The sequence below is a fragment of the Pteropus medius genome, unplaced genomic scaffold (genome assembly GCF_902729225.1).
Source record: "Pteropus medius unplaced genomic scaffold, Ma_sr-lr_union100, whole genome shotgun sequence".
NCBI classification, from domain to species: domain Eukaryota; kingdom Metazoa; phylum Chordata; class Mammalia; order Chiroptera; family Pteropodidae; genus Pteropus; species Pteropus medius.
Window position 1 is genome coordinate 6,817,172 of NW_024349802.1, and position 22,226 is coordinate 6,839,397.

A 22,226-nucleotide genomic window follows, 5' to 3' on the forward strand; every position below is an offset into this window, starting at 1 on the left:
CTTTGTGTTTCAGTGCCAGTTACTTGGGACTACTAAAGGGATGACTCTTGGCCAGAAGACCTGAGTCACCAAGCTGCTATGCCTCTGACTGCTGATTTTCCTGGCTGTGTACAGCTGAGGTAGTGCCGCCCAAGTCGGGCAGAGTGTGCTTCGCTGCCGAAGGGCAGAAGAAATGCTCCTTTGGCTTCTCGTGCCAGGATGCCCACCTCTCTGTGAAAAGATCTGGACGGTTTCATGAAGCCCTGGATAAGCTCATCACCTCTGATTCCACTCACCAGCCAGAGTTCCACTTGTGGGCTAGATGTCTTCATCAGTGACTTCAGAAACCTCAGCACACTCAGAACAACTGGGCTCTTCTCTGCTGCTCTCAGCTGGCCATCTTTCCTCACCCCTCTAAGCAGAATGAAGAATTTTTTACATTCTTAATCTTTTCATTTCTCCCCAAAGCATGCTTTGGTGCTTAAAGAGGGAAGGTATAGAAGTGTACCATTGGGGTTCCTGGACCAGGAATCTCACTATGCTCAGCTACTTGAGTGAGCATAAGGATCCCTGGAGCCATTCATTTGTGTATTGATACAACACACACTTTCCGAGGGCCTTCTGTATGCCCCTGGCGGGATTAGGCACACTGATGTATTGGGGCAGGTGGAGACAGAGATGGAGAACTGATTCAGGCTCTCTCTGAGCAGCTGCACCAGGAGGCCACTGCAGGGATTTTGGGTAGGAGCCCAGAAGGTGTTGGGGAGGGGGGCGGGGATGTGACCAAAGGAGGCAGTAGGGAGTACTGGAGAGAGAGAGAATATAGAGTGAGAAGATGGGACTAAAGTTTGGATCTTCGGGAAATTAATCAAAGTGATTTTTAAAGCTTGGCTGTTGATGATTTTGAATGAAGAAATTGAGTAAATAAGGTGTTATTTCCCATTTCAGTATATTGGTTGACTACAAGAGTATTTTCTTACCAGAAATAGTCATACACAATTATTTTAGAACACCCGGGACAACAGCAGTGGTGGGCGGTTGCCTCCTTTTCTTATGGCTCAAGTACTTAGGTTTCCAGGAATTTGATCAATTTAGCCACTAAAGATTTAGTACAACACAGGCCTTGAAAAGCAAAGGATTTAGGAAAAAGAGAGCAAGGTGAATATATTATTCCCAAGAATTACACAGAGTAAAAATCTGTATTATTTTTGCACCTAAAACATCTCTACCTTATACTCATCCCTTACACTCTGTTTAGGTGAGCATATGTGCACATTCCAGGCCAGTATTGGGCTTGGGTAACCTCTGCTCCTTTTGTTTTTTTAGCTCCAAACCCATCAAAATCTTTCCTTGTCTTTCCAGCTGTTTCCAGTGCTATGTCCTGGGTGTGTGCTTTTGCTCTTAGAATCTCAGAGAATCTTGTTTTCCCCTCTCCTACATCCTTATTCTTGTATGTTATTAAAGGCCTTTGTCTGTCAGATGAAGGCACTTCTTGAAGAATGAGGGGCTTTTGCCTGGCTTATCTCTGGTGTCTCTTAGTTTTATCTTGGAGCTTCACAATTGTGGGGTGCTTATAACCCTTATGCCGAACTGACATTCTCATTCTCCCTGGGAAAAGAAGTTCTGTGCATAGATCAGCTAGGGAGCTCTCCCTTCCAGGAGCAGGCAGGCTGGTAAGTACTGGAATGCCCAAGAGTGACCTCATAAAGCAAGGATTCCCTTCATGGACCCTTCTCTGCCGCCTCTAGAATCTAGACATCGAGGAAATCCCTAAGCAGAGATTTTCTGTTGGATGATAAAAGCAAGGAGAACAAATCGAAAATTTGGAAAATGTCTCAACACTTTTATCACCAGCCCCGCTCAAGAGTCATGACTAATTCACAGTTGGACAGTGCATCGTTGATGTTCTGTGCAAAATTCGGGACATTTCAGTAAATATTGTTATTTCTATTGCCTGTTAAGAAATGTGCAAATGGCAGTGTGGGTCCAGGGTGCAAGTGTTTTGTCAGCCTCTTCTCATAGACACTCATCCACTTCTCAAATTGACGTGTGTGTCCTTGATAATTTTGATTTCTAACTGGTGAGGTTGGTGAAGGCTCAGCCAAACGTTTTGCTTCTTTGGCTCTAATATCATGACTGGCTGGTTAAGACAAACATTCAGTCTTGCTCTTATTTGACCTGTAGACTGAATGACTAGTTTGACTTTGTTTTGTCCTTTTTTGTTAATTACTGTGTGAGATAACTTGAAGGCTTTTTTTTTTTTTTAGTAGCAGACCCTATCTCAAATCAGATAATGAAAATCATACATCTTGTTTTCATAGATTATAAAAATATATGCATTCTATATTTTTTTGCTGTTATGAGAATGTTCATTTGTTACGTATAATGGGAAAAAAGCAATACTCTGAGAAAAATTGCAAATCACAGATAAACAGGAAAAAGAATCACTTATAATCTCAACACTTAGTATTTTGGCATATTTCCTGCCAAGTATTTATTCTTCTACCCGTTTTTGTACAGTTGAGATAATTTTGAGTAGAGAATTTTGTGTCTTATTTTGTTTTTGTGTTTTGCAATCCAATGGATCTAAGCATTTCTCTAAATTATGAAAACTGCATAGACATTTTTAGTATCTTCATACTATTCCATGAGATGGATATGCTATAATTTACTTAACCAGTCTTTTTTGTTAGACTTTTAAATTGTTTCTAAGTTCTCACTACTGTAAATAATGTTGGGATAAACACATCTGGCCCAAGTCACTGTTTGCATTTCAGATTGTATTCTCTTTGGTCCAAGGATATGAACAGTTCCAAGGTTTTTCAGAAAAGTCTATCAATTTACATCTCCCCGGAAGTTTATGAGAATGCTCCATCACACTACAGTATTGCCAGCATTGATTATTATTATGTTTAAGTCTTTGCTGATTTTTATAAGCAAAAAGAGTAGTTTTACTTAATTTTCATTTCTCTGACTTGTAGTGTTAGTGAATATTTTGGGGGAAATTCATTGCCATTCGTATTTCTTTTCTGAGTTGACTGTGTTTACCCATTTTTTAAAAAAGTGTGTGTGTGTTTTTAAATGATTTGTAAGCACTTGTCTGGGTGATTATTTGATTTTTATCCATTTTTCTTACTAGACTAACGATATTTAGTTTTGCTTACATATATCCCCAGTGCCCACTATAATGCCTGGCATGTAGTCATCACTGAATAAAAACTTTTGAATGAGCAATGAATGAGTTAAATAGTAGTCACTCAATAAAAATTTATTGAATGCGTATGTGAAGATAATGCTTTGTTTTGCTTGAGAAGGAGTGGTAACTATTCCGTTCCAGAGTTCTAGAGAGAACCAACAGACCCACTCAGTGATCATCATACATACTTCAGTGGTCATTAGCATTTCATTGCAATTTTAAAGTATATGTAAACTTATATTCACAGGAGGAGGAAAGAAGACCCTAGTGCCTTCAAAAAAGTATTCATTGTTTGGGGATCTAGCTCTGTTATAAGATAATCATGCTTCTTATTTAACTTTTTGACAGGAGGAAGGATACTCAGTGTCAGGCATTTGTGAAAAGAGTCATAACGAGTCATCTCTTTAGGTTAATTATGATTACTACCATCTCAATGAATGCCCTTGTGATGGTCTTGGGGACAGATTTTGAAACAAAATACAGCTTATTCAGACTTTGTGAGGTAAGCAGACAAAACATCCATTTTTATTTGTCTCACCTGTTTTAATTCTGAAACAGTTATAAGATTTTAAAGAAATTTTGTCCAAGAAAATTTTCTGCAGAAAAATTCTAAGGGCTTTAAAAATATACTCTAAAATCTGGGAAGCAAGATGGCAGCAGTAGTAATGGTGACATGGTTTTTTAATTTCCCTGAATTCCCCTCTTAAAAAAAGAGCAACTGTATAGCAAAACCAAAAACCACTGGACAGTGTTTATATCAAAACTAGTTAACAAGGTATCCTTACCAAGAGCCACAGCTGTATAGTATTAGCCTCTGTGAGAGAGAAAGTGATAAGAGAGAAGCAACTTGTCACATACAAGGAATCCTAAGATTAATAGCCAATTTCTCAGAAACTCTGGAGGACAGAAGGCAGTGAAATGACATATTTAAAGTATTTAAGGAAAAATATTGTCAACCAAGAATTTTATATCAAGCAAAACTATTCTTCAAAGAATGAGGGGAAATTAAGACATTCCTAGATAAACAAAAGCCAAGGGAGTTTGTTGCTAGTAGACCTGTTCTACAAGAAATGCTTAAGATAGTCCTTCAGGTGGAAATGAAACTAAACAGTAACTTAAACCATATAAAGGAATAAAGAACACTGATAAAAGTAACTACGTAGATAAATATAAAAGCCAGTATTATTGTATTTTTAGTTTGTAACTCCTTTTTTTCTATGATTTAAAATACAAATGCATAAGACAATAATTGTAGATAGTTCATGGGCACACAACTGTAAAGATGTGTTTTGTGAGGACAGAAACATAAAGGGATGGCGCTGTATAGGAACAATTGTTATATACTAATGAAGCTAAGGCTATATTAGAACTAGATTTCTAAAATTTAAGAGGTTAGTTGCAATCCCAAGGGTAACCAACAAGAAAATAACTAAAAATATACAGAAAAAGAAACAAGAAAATCAAAATGGTGTGCTACCAAAAAAAAAAGAAAAAAATCCACAAAAGATGTGACATATATAAAACAAATAGCAAAATAGCAGAAGTGTTTTCTTCTTTACGAGTAATTACCTTAAATGTAAATGAATTCAACTCTCCAATTAAGACAGAATAGATTATCAAAAAGTCCAAATATATGCTGTCTGCAAGAGATTCACTTGAGATTCAAGGATGCAAATAGGTTGAAAGTGAAAGAACGAAAAAAGAGATTCAGTACAAATAGAAAGCAAAAGAGAGCTGTGTTGTCTATACTAATGTCAGACAAAATAGATATTAAGGCAAACACTGTTATAAGAGACAGAAGGAATTATATATTGATAAGAAGATCAATTCATCAAGAAGATATGAGTTTTTCTCAAGTACATGTGGGGCATTCTTTAGTATAGACCAAATGTTAGGACACAAAAAAAGTCTCAATAAATTAAATATTGAAATTATACAAAATATCTTTTCTGACAACAGTGGAATAAAACTAGAAATCAATAACAGCAAGAAAATTGGAAAAAATTTCAATTATATGGAAATTAAACAACGCATTCTTAACACATTCTATTATTTAAGAAATCACAAGGGAGATTAGAAAATATTTTAAGACAATGAAAATGAAATCACAACATAATAAAACAGGATGCAGCAGAAGCAGTGTTCTGAGGGAACTTCATGCCTGTTAATGTCTGCATTAGAAAAGAAGAAAGATCTCAAATCAAAAACCTAACTTTATACCTTAAGGAACTAGAAAAAAGAAGAGCAAACTAAACCCAAAGCTACCAGAAGGAAGGAAATTAAAAAGATTAGAGTGAGATAAAACAGAAACAATAGAGAAAAACAAAATAAAAATTTTGTATTTTGAAAATAACAACAAAATAGACAAACTTTTAGCCATTTGGACTAAGAAAAATAAGAAAAAACTGGAATTACTAGTAATAGAAATAAAATTTGGGACATTATTATTGGCCTTACAGAAATAAAAATGGTAATAAGAGAATACTATAAACAATTACATGCAAACAAATGAGATAACCTAGTTGAAATGTACAAATTCCTAGAAACAAACCAACTACCAAACAGACTCAAGAAGAAAGAAAACAGACATATTGGAACATATGTATAGCAGGTAAAAGATAGATTCACTAATCAAAAACCTCCCAACCAAGCGAAGCCCAGGACCAGATGGCTTCACTAGTTAATCCTACCTTGCACTTAAAGAAGAATGAACACCAGTCCTCAAATTCTTCCAAAAAATAGGAGGGAACACTTCTGAACTCATTCCATGAGGCTAGCATTACCCTGAAGACAAATAATAATAAAAAAGAACTACAGACAAATATCCCTTATGAATATAAATGTAAATATTTTCATTAAGATACTAACAAACTGAATCCAACAGCATACTTATCAGGATTATACACCATGACCAAGTAGGATTTATCCCAGGAATGCGAGGCAATGTGCAAAAATCAGTCAATGTCATATATCAATATAATGAAGGAAAAAATCTACATAATACAATGTACAGATGATGTATTATAGAATTGTACACTTGAAACCTATTTAATTTTATTAACCAATGTCATTCCAATAAATTTAATTGAAAAATGAAATAGAAAAAAAGTTGACAATGGACAAAAGGAACTAAATCATAAGACAATTATTTGAGGTAACTTGTATTATTTTTATACCTGCTTTTAAAAATACAAAAGACAGGCAAGCTAACCGTAAAAAAATAGGCAAGAGACTTAACAGACATTTCACCAAAGAAGCTATCCAAATAATCCCAAAACAATCTCATTAACTATCAGCAATGCAAATTAAAACAATGAAATTCCACTACACCTACCATATTGCTATAATTTGAAAGAACTGACTATGCAGTTCCACTCCTAGTTATATACCTCACTCCTAAATATATAATTATGGTATTTACTTAATAGAATACTGCACAACAATAAAAATTAACTATTGCTATACCTAACAACATGGAAAAAAATCCCACTGGTACTATGTTGAGCAAAAGAGGCCAGACAAAAAGAATATATACGATTTGATTCCATTCATATAAAGTGTGAAAAACAGGCAAAACTTCTGTAATGTAGGAAGTCAGGATAGTATTTTTAAGATGCAAAGAGGAAGTACATGGTTATGTTTGCCTGGTAAGAATTCATTCAAATACTTCTGACTTGTGCATTTCTCTATGTGTGTTATACTTCAATAAAAACAGTAAAAAATCCACGTGATTACCTCAATTGACACTAAGAAAGCACTTGACAAAGTCCAATACCCTTTAATGATTACATAAACTAGAAATAGAAGGGAAATTCCATAACTTAATGGATATTTATGAAAAGATCTATAGCTAATAACTCCTCAGATCAGGAACAAGACAAAGATCCCTGCTTTCACTGTTATTCAACATTGTACTGGCAGTTCTAACAAGAGCAAATGGGCAAGAAAAAGAAATAAAAGTTATTCAAATCGGAAAAGAAAAGGTGAAATTACCTTAATTTGCAGATGACTTGATCTTATATATAGAAAATCCCAAAGAATACACACACGGGAGCATTGAGATCTTGCTCCCTGGCATATATCATCAGTTTGGTTCAAATAAACTTATAAAATTAAAAAAAAAATGATACACGTATATGCAACTATTAGAGCTATTAAATTCAGCAAAGTTGCAGAATACGAAGTCAACAACAAAAACCAGTTGCATTTCTATGCATTAACAATGAACTTCTGAAAAGGAAATTAAGAAAATTCCATTTACAGTATCTAAAATAATAAAATGCTCAGGAGTATATTTATCCAATGAGATGAAAGATGTGTATACTGAAAATTATAAAATACTGCTGCAAGAAATTAAGATTTAAATAAATGTAAAGACCCCATATTTATGGATTAGAAGATTGGTTGGAAAGGCCTTGTATTCATGGATTAGAAGATTTGTTAAGACTTGTTAAGACTTCAAAAGTGATCTACAAGTTCAATGCAATCCTTATAAAAATTTTAACAGCCTTTTATTAAAGAAATAAAATTGAAAAGCATATCCTCAAATTCATATGGATGTGCAGGGAGCCCCAAAGAGCCCAAACAATATTGAAAATGAAGAACAAAGTTGGAAGACTTGTACTTTCTAACTTCAAAACTTACTACAAAGATATAGTAATCAAACCGTATGGTACTTGGCATAAGGATAGGCATAGACGTATGGAATAGAATTGACATTCTCGAAATAAATCCAAATATCTTTGGCCAACTGATTTTTCGGAAGGGCGACATTTCGTGATGGAAAGAATAGTCTCTTCATCAAATGATATTGGGACAGCTTGATATTCACAAGCAGAAGAGTAAAGTTGGATCCGTCTCAGACCATATACAAAAATTAACTCAAAATGGATTAACATCCTAAATATAGAAGCTAGAACTCTTAAAACATAGAGGTCAATCATTATGACCTTGGATTTGGCAGTGTATTCTTAGATACGATACCAAGAACATAGGCAAAAAAGAAAAAATCGATAAGTTGGACTTCATCAAAGTTAAAAACATTTGTGAATCTAAGAACACTATCAAGAAAGTGAAAAGATAACTCACAGAATGGGAGAAAATATTTGTAAATCACATGTCTGATAAGGGATTAATATTCGGGATATGTAATGAACTTACACAATTCAACAATATAAACAACATAATCCAATTCAAAAATGGGCAAAGGCGTTGAATAGACATAAAGAAGAGATACAAATAGCCAATAAGCACCTGCAACATAATTAGTCATTAAGGACATGCAAATCAAAACCACAATGAGATAAAACTTCATATCCATTAAAGACAGCTATTATTAAAAAAACAAAAACAAAAACAAAACATAACCTGGAAAATAAGTTTTTGTGAGGATGCGGAGAAATTAGGACCCTTGGTAGGAATGTAAAATGTAGCCACTGTAGAAAACAGTTTGGCAGTTTCTCAAAAAGTTAAACATAGTTACCATATGATCCAGTAATTCCACTTCTAAGTGTATATCCAAAATTGAAAATAGGGACTCAAACATATACTTGTACACCCATGTTCATAGCAGCATTATTCACAATAGCCAAAAGGTGGAAGCAAAAGTGTCCATTCTTCTGACAGATGAATGGATAAAGAAAATGTATATACACAAAGTGGAATATTACTCAATCTTAAAAGGAATTAATCTTGAAAACATGCTAAGTAAAACGAACCTGACATGAAAGGGTAAATAGTGTATGTTTCTACTATATGAATTACCTAGAATAGGCAAATTCATATAGATTGAAAATAGAATAAAATGTACTAGGAGTAAGGGAGAGAGGAGATAAAAATGATTGTTCACTGGGCACAGAGTTTCTCTTTGAGATGAAATAGTTCTGGAGGTAGATAATGGTAATGGTTGCACAATATTGTAAATGTACTTATTTCCACTAAATTGTATACCTAAAAATGATTAAAAATGATAAATTTCAGGGTATGTATATTTTATCACAATAAAAAAACAAAGCTTATAAATACTCAAAACTAACTTCCCCTGCCACTGAATTCTACAGTTTAAAACAGTGAATTTTATGGTACATGAATTATATCTTGGTATTAAAAATTAATGAGCTGGCCTGTTAGAAAAGAGCAACAGAATAAAATCAAAAGAGCAGGAAAAATGATGGAAAGTAGATAAAAGGAAATACTAAAGATAACAAAAATGAATGAAATAGAAAACAAAGATTCAATAGAAAGTATCAACAAAGCCAAAAGTTAGGTCTTAGAAAATTATTATAAAATAACTTTCTTCATGAGACAAACAAGATAAACAGAAGCCCCAAAAATCATGTTAGTAATTAAAAAGGGAAATTACAGATACAGATATCAGAATCCTAATCATTTTTTGTCAATAAATTTGAAAACCTTGCTGAGATAAGTACAACTTTCTAGAAAAAATATTACAAAACTGACTCTCACTAAAAAAAGGAAAAATCTGAAATGCTCTTTATATGTTCATATATGTCCTTTAATGGCTATGAAGTGTTGAATTAGTACTTTAAAATTAGTAATTAAAATTTTTCATTTCCCAAAACAAATTAACCTGGACTAGATGGCTTTATACTCATGGAAGATACGATTTCAAACATATAAAACACTTTCACTAATTAGATAAATGAGTTCATCTGCCCTGCCCACAGATTATTTTGTGAACCTTCATGCTAAAACTAAAGAAGGACAGTATGAAAAAGGAAAATGACACCCAATGCTACAAATTTGGACACAGAAATTCCAAACAGAATGTTAGGGAACTAAATTTTAAAAATGTATGTAAAAGATAATGTACCAAATTGGATTTTTTTTTCCAGGAATGTAAGTATTAGAAAAAACACATTTTATTAATCAGCTTAAAATATTAAAGGAGAAAAAAAAACCCCAGTAAGATCATTTCAAGAGATGCAGAAAAAAAGTTTATCATGATTATTCTTCATGATAAAAACTTAGCAAACTAGGAATAGAAAGAATTTATTTCTAACCTTATTAAGGGTACCTGTGAAAAACCTATGCCATATTCACACTTAGTGGTGAAACTTTAGCAGTGTTCCCTTTAAAAGTGTATTCCAGTTATTATTGATCAGACTTGTATTGGAGTCTTAGCTAATGTATAAGAAAGTTAAAAAAATTTTTTTAATTATTCACAGGTGATATGATTTTTGCATAGAAATCCCAAAGGAATCTGAAAATAATAATGTTAATACTAATTAATAGTTAATAAATAAATAAGTCCAGCAAGTTTGCCGGATATATGATTAAATAAAATTATAGTTAATATATCAGCAACAAAAAGGATAGCACTTCTAAAAACAAAATATAAAAAATATTTAGAGGCAAATCTAACAAAAGATTTGTGTGATCTTTAAGGAGAAAATAAAAATATGTAAAAGTTGTTAAGGCATATGGAAAGATATATTAGATCATGAATAGGAAGGCTCAGTTTCTTAAAGATGCAGTCTCCCCCAATTAATCTATAAAGTCAATGCAATTCCAATAAGAAATGTGGCAGGATTTTCTATGGGTTGCCAAAAACTGATGCTAAAATTTAGATAAAAGAATGAAAGGCAAAAAATAACCAAGATGATTTTGTAAGGTAAAAGAGGAGAAGGCTTGACTTACCAGATAACAAGATTTTTTTATAAAACTTTAATAATTAAGGCACAGTGATGATGCATGGATAGACAAATAGACTAATGGAACAGGAAAGAGTGAATGCTCAGAAACATACCCTGGCTTGTATGGAAACGTTGGTACCTGTCAGATGGCACTGCGGATGAGTGGTGAAAGGATAGATTCATTAAATGGTACTAGGATGATTGTGCATATGAAGAAAAAATACAATTGAATCCCTACTTCATAGCACACACAGCTGGATTAAAGACCTAACTTGAAAAGTGCAACTTTAAAATGTTTACAAGAACATATAGAATATTTATATGATATTCAAGAGGAAAAGGTATTCTTCAGATACAAAATACATAAACCATGAAGAAAAAGTTTGGTTAATTTGATTCCATTAAAATTTTAAATGTCTGTTCAGCAAAAGATCATTAAAAAGATGAAAAGATATGTCGGTGTAGATGATATTTGCAATGCATACAACAAGTAAAAGATTAGGATTCAAAATATATGAAATATTGATTGTCTTTAATAAGAAAAAGACAAAACAGCAGACAGTTTGGCAAAAGATTAGATACAGCCAATTTACAGTTGCCCAACTTTGTTAATAAGTAGAGAAATAACAATTAAAATAAAAAATAGGATACTATTCATCAGACTGACAAAAATTAAGAACTCTATATTAGTAGGAAGTCAAACAATAGGAATATTGCTGATATGAAAGTAAATTGTTAGAATAGCTTCAGAAAACAGCTGAGCAACATTCAGTGAAGTTGAAGATGCTCATAAACTACAACCCAGCAATTCTACTCCTAGGTATATAAGAGAGACTTTATACATGTGTACAGTAAAATATATAAGAATTGTACAACCTTTTTGTGCTATTATACTCTTTGCAATAGTAAAAATTTACTAACAAGCTAAACATAATGGGAACTGGATAAATAAATAGTATTTTCATGAGTGGAATTGCTAAATAGTAGTGAAACGATAAACTAGGTTTACACATATCAACATGGATGACTCATAAACATAATTTTAAATGAAAAAAATTTCTGAAAAATACTTTAGTGTATATGCTATTTATATAATGCATAAAAGTGTGAAACAATGCCGTGTATTTTTTAGGGATACATATGTGGTAAAAGAATAAAATACAGGGCATGAAATACTCTAGATTTACATAGGATTACCTTGTGGAAAGGGAAGGGGATTTGAATAATGAGAGATCCACAAGAGACTCTGCCTATAATGGTGACTCTATTCCTTAAGCTGAGTGGTAGTATATGGTTATTCATTATATTCTTTATACCTTTTTGGTATCTTAAATGTTACATAGTAGTTTTAAAAAGTATATGTAAATGGTTGCAGTGTGGGGGCCACAAATACAAGTATACAGGACAAATAAAAACACCAGTTGCTCTAATGTTACCCAACTTGTGTTACAATTTCCAGTGACAGCATCTGACATATATTTAAAGGTGGTATATCTTAGAAATGTTTCTATTTCCCTCCAGAAACTCTTTCTAGCCCTCCTCAACCCACCCCATACTCATGTCAGTGAAACACATCACCCAGTCTCTGTCTGAAACACTAGAGTCTTCCTTGACTACTCACTTCCTTTTGCATCTCTGAGTCCATCAGGAAGCCCCATCATCACTGCCTACAAAATACATGCAGAATCTGCCCACTTCAATTCCACACTATTCCCTGATCAAATCTAACCAAATAGCATCTCTTGCCTGGATGACTGCTAGAATAATTCTACTATTTATTGCCTCTTCCCTGACCCACCTTCCAATCACCATGCTTGCCAGCTCCCCCACCCCCCAGTCTCTTTTCCACAAGAGCTCTTTTATTATTATTATTATTATTATTATTATTATTTATGCCGACAGCACCTGGTCTTCCTAAGTGGTCTCCCATCCAAATACTAACCAGGTCCGACCCTGCTTAGCTTCTGAGATCAGACATCGGGCTTGTTCAGGGTGGCATGGCCGTAGACCATGGACCGTGGCTCCACTGGGGCATGAACCCAGGACCTTCTGCATGTAAAGCAGATGTGCTAACCGCTACACTATGGAACCACGTCCAACCACTGAGAGCTCTTAAAAATGTAAACCAAATCAGTTCATATCGCTGCCTTGCTCAAAATCCTCCAAGGCCGAGATTAAAATTCAGAGCCCTCACCAGGTTTACAAGGCCCTCCTTCCACAGCCTGCTCTCCCCTTTCTGTTCTAGCCATGCTGACTTTGTTGTTCCTTCAACAACCCGTTTCTCGCCTTAGGGCCTCCATGCACGCCATTGGGAAGCATTCTCCCAGTTTTTATCATGGTTCCATTTCTGGCTTCAGTGGGGCCTCCACTTACCACTTTTTCTAAAATAGCTGCCACAGCTGCCCCTCCTGTCTACCCTGACCAGTCCCTCCATCCCCCTTGGTTATTTGATTTTCCTTTCAATCTGCCGTTATATTATATAGGAATTTGTTTAAATGTTTGTTTCTGTCTCCCTTCCTAGACTGCGAACTTTCTAGGAGCTGGACATTTTCTGTCTTGTTCATTGTTTCATTTCCCAGTGCCTAAAATGGTACCTGCTTGGCACATGATAGATGCTAACTCAAACTTTCTCCAGTGAATGAATGCATTGATGATAAGAAAAAATGTAGCTGACTCGAAAAGTACCTTTTGGTATAAACAAAGCCACTGGAGTTGTAGATGAGAAGAATTTCAATAAGATTGTTTTATAAAGCATAAAAGTGGAAAAAAACCCTAGAATGTTCTTTAGAAACAGATTAATTAACTGATTTTTAAGTATGTGTGATTAATAGAGTAAATATTAGTAGATGAATATTTAATCTATAGTCCTAAAAGTTTGGATATTCGGGTTGGCTAGAAAACTCTTGGGATCTTGTCTCTGGGGAACATTACATTCAGGTCACCTTCCATGTTGAGTTGCCTTATACTGGGGCCTATCTAGTCACTCAGCCTGTGGGTCAGTGAGTCATTCCCAACTACCCCGGCTTAGGGCGGTGGAGTAGGGAAGATGCAGAAGGAGAAGGGAGTCAGGCACATTGTGTGTGCACTGTGTGCTAGGGACTCTGCCTGGATTTCTCTCTCGTGGGTGACTTAGGTGCCCTCTCTCCCAGCCAGCACACACCTGGTTGGAAAGGCCAGGACTAGAGGGCCCTGCAGCTTGGTCTGACCCTCCGAACTTTGCCACCCCTTCAGGTCTCAGAGATCGTCTTTGTGTCCATCTATGGTGCCGAGTTCTTCATGAAGCTCTACGTGGACCCCATCAACTACTGGAAGGATGGCTACAACCTGCTGGATGTGATGGTTATCATCATTCTCTTGATCCCTTATAGTCTCCGCAAGATCAAGGGCCAGTACTACCCCTTCCTCCACATTGTCGATGGCTTGCAGTCCCTGCGCATTCTCAAGCTTATCACTTATAGCCGTGGCATCCGGGTGAGTAAACCAGCGGTGCCGTGGTTCAGAGAGTGCAGGTGACAGGGCCTATCTGCCCACCATCCCCTGATGAAAGAATAATTCTACTATCATCTACTGTGTGACAGGTTGATCTTTACTCATATTATCTCATTTAATATTAAAACAATTGTAGGAAGGGTATTATTGGCTCCATTTTATAGATGAAGAAATTGAGGCCCAGGGTCACTCAGCAGTTAGATGCCAGAGCTGAGATTTCACGGATGTGTCTGACTCTAGAAGCCAGCTGAACTTTTACTTTCTCCCATGCTACAAAGTGTACCATCTTCTTATGGCACACACTCTTTGAACTACATGCCTAGGAGTCTCCAGCTTTTTGGTGGCCTCTGTCACTCACTGCTTTCCCCAGGTAGCTAAGAATCTGCTGCTGCACTCGATGTTCTGGAATGGTCTCATTGCTTTGTCTGGGCAGCTCTGGAAATGCTGCTCCTGCTGAGAGGCTGTGGGGTAGTCAGGCTTTCCTTGGCTCAGCACTTTTCAGAACAGACCTGAGCTAGCCCAGCCATGTCCTTAGGCATTCAGCCTGGACACAGGATATTTGCCCCGGCTCTGCACACAGTGCCCATGCTTCTTCAGGAAGGAGCTGGTTTGGACCTCTGACTAGTTTGGGTATGTCAGCCCATTCTGCTGAGAGATTGCTTCTGGACCAGCCTGGGTATCTGCCCAGGACCTAGGCCCAACAGGGTATCCCAGGCTTCGGCAGAGAAGATGAGAGGAATGTTAAAGAGCTCCTCCTGCCACAGAGTCTCATTCATTCTTTCCTCGCTCTCAGGTAGTCACACACGTGTGTGTGTCCCCCGCCAAATAACAGAGTCCAGCCCTCCTTCTCCTTTTCTTCATGATGAGGCTTTAGGAAAGTGGTGTCTGCACTCTCAGTCCCCACTTCCTTATCTGTCATTTATGCCCTGGATTCTTCTGGCCACTCCAAAGTAACTAGCCTCTCTGAGGTTGCCAAACACCTCCTTGTCACCAAGGCCACTGGCCATTTCCCTTGTCATTCTTATCACTGTCTTCTCTTGGCTTTTGTCCTGTCACTTGGCATGACTTTTTGGGTACGTGTTTTCCTTGCCTGGCCCATAGTGTTGTTTCCTGAGTTCCCATCTCTGCATATTCAATTTAGGTAATCTTTTCCACTTTTCCACTTTTCAGGAGTCTTCACCTGCCCACATCTCTCTATGACCTTCAGACCCACTGCCTCCTGGACATCTCACATGCTCCTCAAACTCAACACGTCTAAACTGGAAGTCATCACTCTCCCCCTACCCCCACCCTCAAATCCCAAAACCCTGGCTCCTCTTCCTATGCTTTGTCTTTTGGTGAAAGGTCCCCTCTACCCCCATTCAACTGCCAAGTCAAAAATTTGAGTGTTAGCTTTGACTCCCTTCTCCCAAAGTCCTGTTGCATGGCCTCCTAAATAGTTATTGCCTGTCCATAACTTTTCACTCTCACAGCCATCATCTCTTCTCCATCACCATCCATCCACCTTTACCTGGATTCCTGTAATGGCTTCCCACACTATTGAGAGCACTGGAGCAGAAACACCCCAGCAGCTGGGGGAATCTTTAAAGTGTACATCAAATCATGGCACTCTTCCTTTCAGACCTGAGCATGGCTGGAGACAGATCCTGTAATGTGACCCAGAAGGGGGAGGGGAGTGTCTGAGGTGGTGGGCGTTGGAGTAGATGTCTGGTAGGGACAGTAGTAAGACAAATGGACAGGAAAGGAGACCGGAAGTCTCTGGGAGCTAAGTGCCAGGTGGTGGGCACCTCAGAGTGAGGGAGTGATCAGAGAGGGTGGGAAGTGTAGCCTGGTTTTTCCAGGCCCAAGGGAACAGAGGTCTAAAGTGGTGCAAAGGTCACTGGAGATAAGGAAGGCAAGGGACAAAGAGGCTTGGGGGATGGTAGGTTTCTGTAGAGATGCTGAAGGCCCCCAGGAGGACGGCAGGATTGGGTGGAGCCTGAAGGCAGAGATTCTGAGACACAAGGTGGAGTGGGAAGCTGGAAGGTGGGCCCGGCCCAGAAGCAGGGGCTTTGCCCACAGAGTCAGGGACTCTGAGAATAAGGAACAGGATGGGCATCCTCCCTCCAGAGGGCTGCTGAGGAGAGGTGTCCTTAGGCAAGAGGATTTTTAGGAGGGGGATCACCATAGAATGACCCCCTTCTCCGCCCGTGCAGACCTCGCCTGCAGACTGTGTCCCATGCAGCATTGCTTGTGTGGAGTCACCTCTTCAGTCTTAGTCATTTTTTTTGAAAGAAATTCTGTCTCTGTCTCACAGGGATGGAGGCATTGTTTTAAATCTCATCTCTTTTGCAATTAATCCCCAAACACTGATTTTCTTCCCCCAGACAGAGGAGGGAGGCATCCAGCCTGCATTCACCCCTGCAGGCAGCTGCCAAACCAACGCCCGTGGGGAGCAGCCCCAGTGCTCTTGGGTTCTCTTTGTTTCCCAAATTACCCCAAACTATCCGAACTTTACTGTCCAGTGTCACAGCTCTATCAAGCACCTTCTTTCCTAGTGTTAAGCCAAATAAATGGTTTCTTAGATTAGGAAAAAAAAGGCCTTAATGGTCGAAGGTGCCTAAGGGCTTGAGAGTTGGTCCCAGTTCTGCCACTGTGTTGGAGTGTGACCCTGGCCTAGCCATTTTGCTTCTCTGAGCCTCTGATCCCTCATCTTGAAATGGGAAGAACGATAACACCTACCTACCTAAAATGATGTCTGTGACAGCATGTAGGTGGGTGAACACATATTGAGCACCTAACTACATGTGAGACTTGGGGGCATGAGGAATGAATGATGAGGAGCTATACACTGTGCTATACACTCCACTAGTGGGCAGTATAGTGGGAAGCAAGACAAATGCCCGTTTCATGGGAGGAAGACTAAGGTCACAAGATGGAGACCTGCCTGTGAAACAGGGTGCAGGAAAAATGGGAAGCCATGTTCTTCTCAGTGCTCTTCATTTCCATGCCTAGAGTAGCTCCCCTACACCTCTGGGTCTGGAGGAGCATTCAGAGCTGGCCCTCAGTGAGAAGCAGGAGTAGAACACCTTGGGATGAGCACGAAGCCAGGCAGGGCTTCACGCGGAATGGGTGGTGGTGCCAGAGGGGAGACTACCCCAGACCTGAGGCAGCGCACGCGATCTGCCCATGAGTGAGGGCAGGCGTCAGCTATTGTTAGACTGTCCAGCCCTCCATCCAGGCAGAGTTCCCCTCCCTTTGTCCATCCAACCATTTTTATCAAGCAACTACCACATGCTAGGCACGGCGCTGGATACCGGGGACAGCTGTGGTCTGGGAAGACTGGACCTCCGTCCCCTCAGACCCCTGCCTCTCACTCAACCTGCAGCCTTGCCTAGCCCCGGTGCTTCTGCCTTGCAGACACTCATCACTGCCGTGGGGCAGACAGCCTACACCGTGGCCTCTGTGCTCATCCTGTTCTTCGTCCTGATGTACATCTTCGCTATTCTGGGCTTCTGCCTATTTGGAGCTCCAGACAGGGGTGACGTGAATAACTGGGGGAACCTGGCTATGGCCTTCTTTACCCTCTTCAGTTTGGCCACGGTAAGGTGTTTGGGAACAGTATGGGGTGGAGGGAAGGGGCCTTGAGAAGGGACTGCCAGCTAGTACGAGTGTGTGGACATGCTGGGCTTCCCATGGGGCTGCTTTCATGTTCAGGTACTTAGCTGGGCTGGAGAAACTGAGGCTGGCCTCCCAGGACTAAGCAGAGGCCAGTGCCCTGGCCAGGAGTCCATCTCTATATCTAATCTCGTGAGTCCCTAGAGCATTCCCATTTGTCTCACAGGGTTGTACAACTTTCAGAGAGTTCTCAAAAGATAATTTGTTTGGAATAAGTTTAATTTAGAGGTGAAACGCATGTCACACAGCCTTTTGGGGGAATAGACTGTCACAAATCTACCCAGGATAAACTGCAAAGCCAAAGTTTAGAAGTCTGTACTCTGTTAGACTCTGGAGACTGGGATCTTTCTGAAGAAGAGCCTGGCAGAAAAGCAGTGTCTTTTTGGGAAGGCAAGGAGGCCTTCTGGAGAAGAACCCCCAGGGCACCTTGGCCAGAAGTGCCCCCCACTCAGCGGAGCCCCGAATCCCCAGACCACCACGAATGCACTGGAGTTAGTGGATTGAGGCAGAGAATGCTGAGGGGCAGATGTGGAGGCAGAGCCAGCCGCCTCCACAGTGGAGCAGGGGCTTCCCAGGGTAGGTGAGCAGGAGGCCCATCCTGCTGGGCCTTGGCACTCAGCCTGCCCTCCCCCGTCCGCGAAGGTTGATGGCTGGACAGACCTGCAGCAGCAGCTGGACAGCCGGAACTTTGCTCTGAGCCGGGCGTTCACCATCATCTTCATCTTGCTTGCCTCCTTTGTCTTCCTCAGCATGTTCGTGGGCGTGATGATCATCCACACTGAGGTGAGGCTGCACCTGCGAGAGTCGGGATTTGGCTTAGGTGTGGCAGCAGGGCCGTGGGCCAGGACTTCAGGGAGGACCCTGAGCTGTCTGCCTCCTAAAGTGGAGGGGAGGTGACCAGGCAACTCTTTTCCCTGAGCCAGTGCATTTCCCTGCCTCATGGTGGTGGCCAGCAGAACAAGAGCTTGGGGAGTCACTGCAGCTGCACTGGCAGGTTGAGTTGGGGGCTGGCCCTATGTGAAGGGGGTCCTCCTGCTGAGGGGCCTGAGCAGCAGTGCAAGGGAAGAAGAAAGACTGGGGGCGGGTATCCAATGAGAGCCCTCACCTTATCTCATCCTACTCTCCAGGACTCCATCAAAAAGTTTGAGAGGGAACTGAGGGTAGAGAGGCACATGATCCTCATGGAAGAGAAGCAGGTGATTGTAAAGCGGCAGCAGGAGGAGGTCAGCAGGCTGATGCAGACACAGGTAGGTGGACAAACAGAGAGATGGACAGTCGTGGCTGAAGGAATAGTCAGGATGAGGGCAAGTGCCCCTCTCTCCTCCATGTGATTGGTGCATCCCTCTGTAGCCTCTTCTCTGAGGTGGAGACATCTGTCTTGACTATGCTCAAGGTTTATCCAGGGCAGGTGAGACCACACTGAGCCACACTCAGGCTCTGACCAGTTCCTTCTGTGTCCTTTGTCCTCAGGTCAGAGATGGTGGTTTTTGAGGCTGCCTCAGTCAGGGGATCCAGGCTCAGAAGGGGCTAGGGTGAGCCTGTGGTTTGGCTCAGGACTCACCTTAGGGCCAGGGTCAGCCCTCCACCTGAGCCCTGTGTGGAGGGTCCCCAGGACTCTGTGTATCTTGAGGGTCCCCTCCTCCTTGTCATTGATCTCTTTATGGTTCCCTCTCTAGAAAAACGCTGACTACAAAAGTTTCAGTGAGCTGGTGGAGAACTTCAAGAAGACCCTGCGGCACACTGACCCCATGGTCTTGGATGATTTTGGCACTAGCCTACCCTTCATCGATGTCTACTTGTCTACTCTGGACAACCAGGACAGCACAATCTACAAGTCAGTCCCAGCCCACTGGTCCTGGTCCTCTGACTTCTTTGAGTGCAAGGCCATGTCGAGTGCTCTGGGAGAGCATAGCGGGTGATGGCTGATGTACAGTGTGGGTGGGGCGAGGCCCTTTTTGGGGGTACAGAATTCCACGCATGCAGGCTGTGCAGACAGGCCCATGGTTAGGAGACTCTGCTCCCCTGGCCCTCTCCAGCCCTCCCTGTCCTGTACTTAAATGCTGGCTCCTTTGGCTCTCCAAGCCCCTCCTCACTGGTCCTTTTAAGGGGGCAGAGAGAGGAGCGCTGGCTGGTGAGTCCAGAGCAGAGATTCCTGGCAAGGTTGTGCTACCTTCCTCTGCAACTCTGGGCATATCTCTGCCCCTTTTCTACCTGTTACATGAGAGTCTGTTGGGCTGATTCTAAAAACAGTGAGGTTGGCCTGGCCCAGGGCTGTGCTCAGTGTAAGTTAACTGAGGTTTTAACTAGCCACTACTGCAAGAAGGGGAAGGACATGGGCACATAGGAGCCACGGTGGGCTCTTGAACAAAGAAAAACACGATTAGCCTGGCTTCTTGACAAAAGCCCCCTGGAGGGCTTCACAGACCGGAGGGAAAAAAAGGGAGAGATCAGGGAACACCCACTCTTGGCCCCAGAATGGGCCATGCAGTGTCTGGCCACCTCCACATGAACCCAGGAGTTTGTTGGCTACAACTTGACATGTGCAGTGAAATAACTTACTCCAGGGGCCACAGGTAGAGTGGCAGACCCAGATTCCAGCCCAGCCTGATCAAGCTCTGAAGTCCTTGCTCTTCCCTGACCCTACACCTGCCACGTGCGGTGAATATGCAGGTGCAAGCATGTGATGGGTGGGGCCTGGATGGCACAGAGTTCCCCCCCCAAGCTCAGGCCCCCTCTCCCACTCCACTTCCAGGCTTCAAGAGCTGTACTATGAGATCGTGCACGTGTTGAGCCTGATGCTTGAAGACTTGCCCCAGAAGAAACAGTCCTACTCCTCAGAAAATATCCATGAGAAGTAGCTTGGTATGGCACCCAGGCAATGAAGGCCTCGAAGGCCGTGACAGGCCCCCATTAAACACAGGCTTTCTGAGTTGATCTCTTCACACTTGCTGTGATCATGCTGTTTCCTCACCTTTGGGGTTGGGTCTGGGTAGGTGCCCTCGAAGCCTGATTCCCCCAATACACACACACACACGACACAGCTAGACCTCAAGAGTGGGGAAAAGGAGGCCCAAGACTCGCCCTGGCCAGAGCCCATATTCAGGGGCCACACTATTGGGGTTGAGGGCTCTCTCCTCCCTCGACCCCAATAGCAAATATCCATTGTGCTCCTGAGGAAGCTGGCCGAGGACCCTAGACCAAAGGGCCCCTAACAGCCCCATAAGGGTGTATGGCTCCTTTGAGCTGGTGTGGCCTAATTCCCTTTTGGAACCTTTGCTGGGCTCATCTATGGGGGTGACCCCTCATTTGACTGAGCTACATCTCTCTCTGCAGTCCAACTGCAGTGGGGATCCCTCTTTAGAGGTCTACTGCTTTACCCTAGGCTCACAGTGGTCGTGGAGCTCCAAGGGGTCAGCTGTCACTGGCAGGACTCTACTGTGTAGTCATGGAGCTCAGGGTGCCCTGTCCTGGGGATGTGGCCTGCAAGCAGCGCCAAGGCGCTTCACACAGGGGACAGAAGAGAGGCAGCATCAGGCGCTTTGGGCTGCTTCCCCCATTATGGTTGGTTAGGACTCTTCACTGAAAAAGGCGGGGTTTTCTGTGACATTCCTGGCCAATTGGCTGCCAGAGTTGCCAAGGTTCGGGTACCACCCCAATCTAGCCGTGATGGAGCTGTCCGAGGGCCCGGTTATGGCAGTGTGGCTTGTATTTCTTGTTCCCAACTGGCCTGACCCCCTGCTCCCTTGCTGGGTAGTATTCTTGAGGCCTGTCACCTTGGCAGTGCCATCTCAGTCGGAGGGCAAGTTCTGGGTAGAGCTGGAGATGGGGAGACCAGCACCTGCAGATGAGTGTAGAAAGGCCCCTCTGGAGAGTCAGGTCAGCAGAACACATGAGGGGTAGAGTTGATTGTGGCTGCACAAAAGGGTCCCATGGGTGGGCTCATGGGCTCCAGGCCTAGGTAATGGCATCCCCGAGGACACAGGGCAAGGGCAGGTGGAAGCCTATACTTGTGGTTTCATTCATACATTGACTGCTATTTACTGAGCTGTGTTGGGTGCTGGGGTTTCTATGCTTATGAGAAACTCATAGTCTAGTGCAGGTCCTCTTGCTGGCCCTCTTGGTGCTTATGGTTGTGTAGGGGAAATAATCCAGCCAGATAAACAGTAACTCCTCTGGAGTGTGAGACCCATTGCTGTGCTATGGGGGAGCCCTCTGAAGGCAGGAGATGTAGCCTTGATGCTTCCTGGGGT

General features: G+C 41.3%; 2 protein-coding genes and 1 pseudogene across 2 annotated transcripts in view; 2 read left to right on the forward strand and 1 right to left on the reverse strand.

The window, feature by feature from the left end:
- The window catches only part of PCBD2 (pterin-4 alpha-carbinolamine dehydratase 2), a 46,893-nt gene extending 43,632 nt beyond the window's left edge, over nucleotides 1-3,261 (forward strand). Inside the window, exon 5 of the mRNA XM_039836060.1 lies at nucleotides 14-3,261. The gene's annotated coding sequence lies outside the window, so the exon portion shown is untranslated. The remainder of the gene's footprint in view (nucleotides 1-13) is intronic.
- On the forward strand, nucleotides 1,786-21,017 carry CATSPER3 (cation channel sperm associated 3). The gene is made up of 8 exons (XM_039836068.1): nucleotides 1,786-1,910; nucleotides 3,524-3,677; nucleotides 14,062-14,301; nucleotides 17,719-17,901; nucleotides 18,619-18,759; nucleotides 19,104-19,223; nucleotides 19,653-19,810; nucleotides 20,729-21,017. The coding sequence occupies exons 1-8, from the start codon at nucleotides 1,810-1,812 to the stop codon at nucleotides 20,832-20,834; spliced, it is 1,203 nt and encodes a 400-aa protein (XP_039692002.1). The 5' UTR covers nucleotides 1,786-1,809; the 3' UTR covers nucleotides 20,835-21,017.
- On the reverse strand, nucleotides 12,724-12,839 carry LOC120581825 (uncharacterized; annotated as a pseudogene).
- Nucleotides 21,018-22,226: the final 1,209 nt, after the last annotated feature.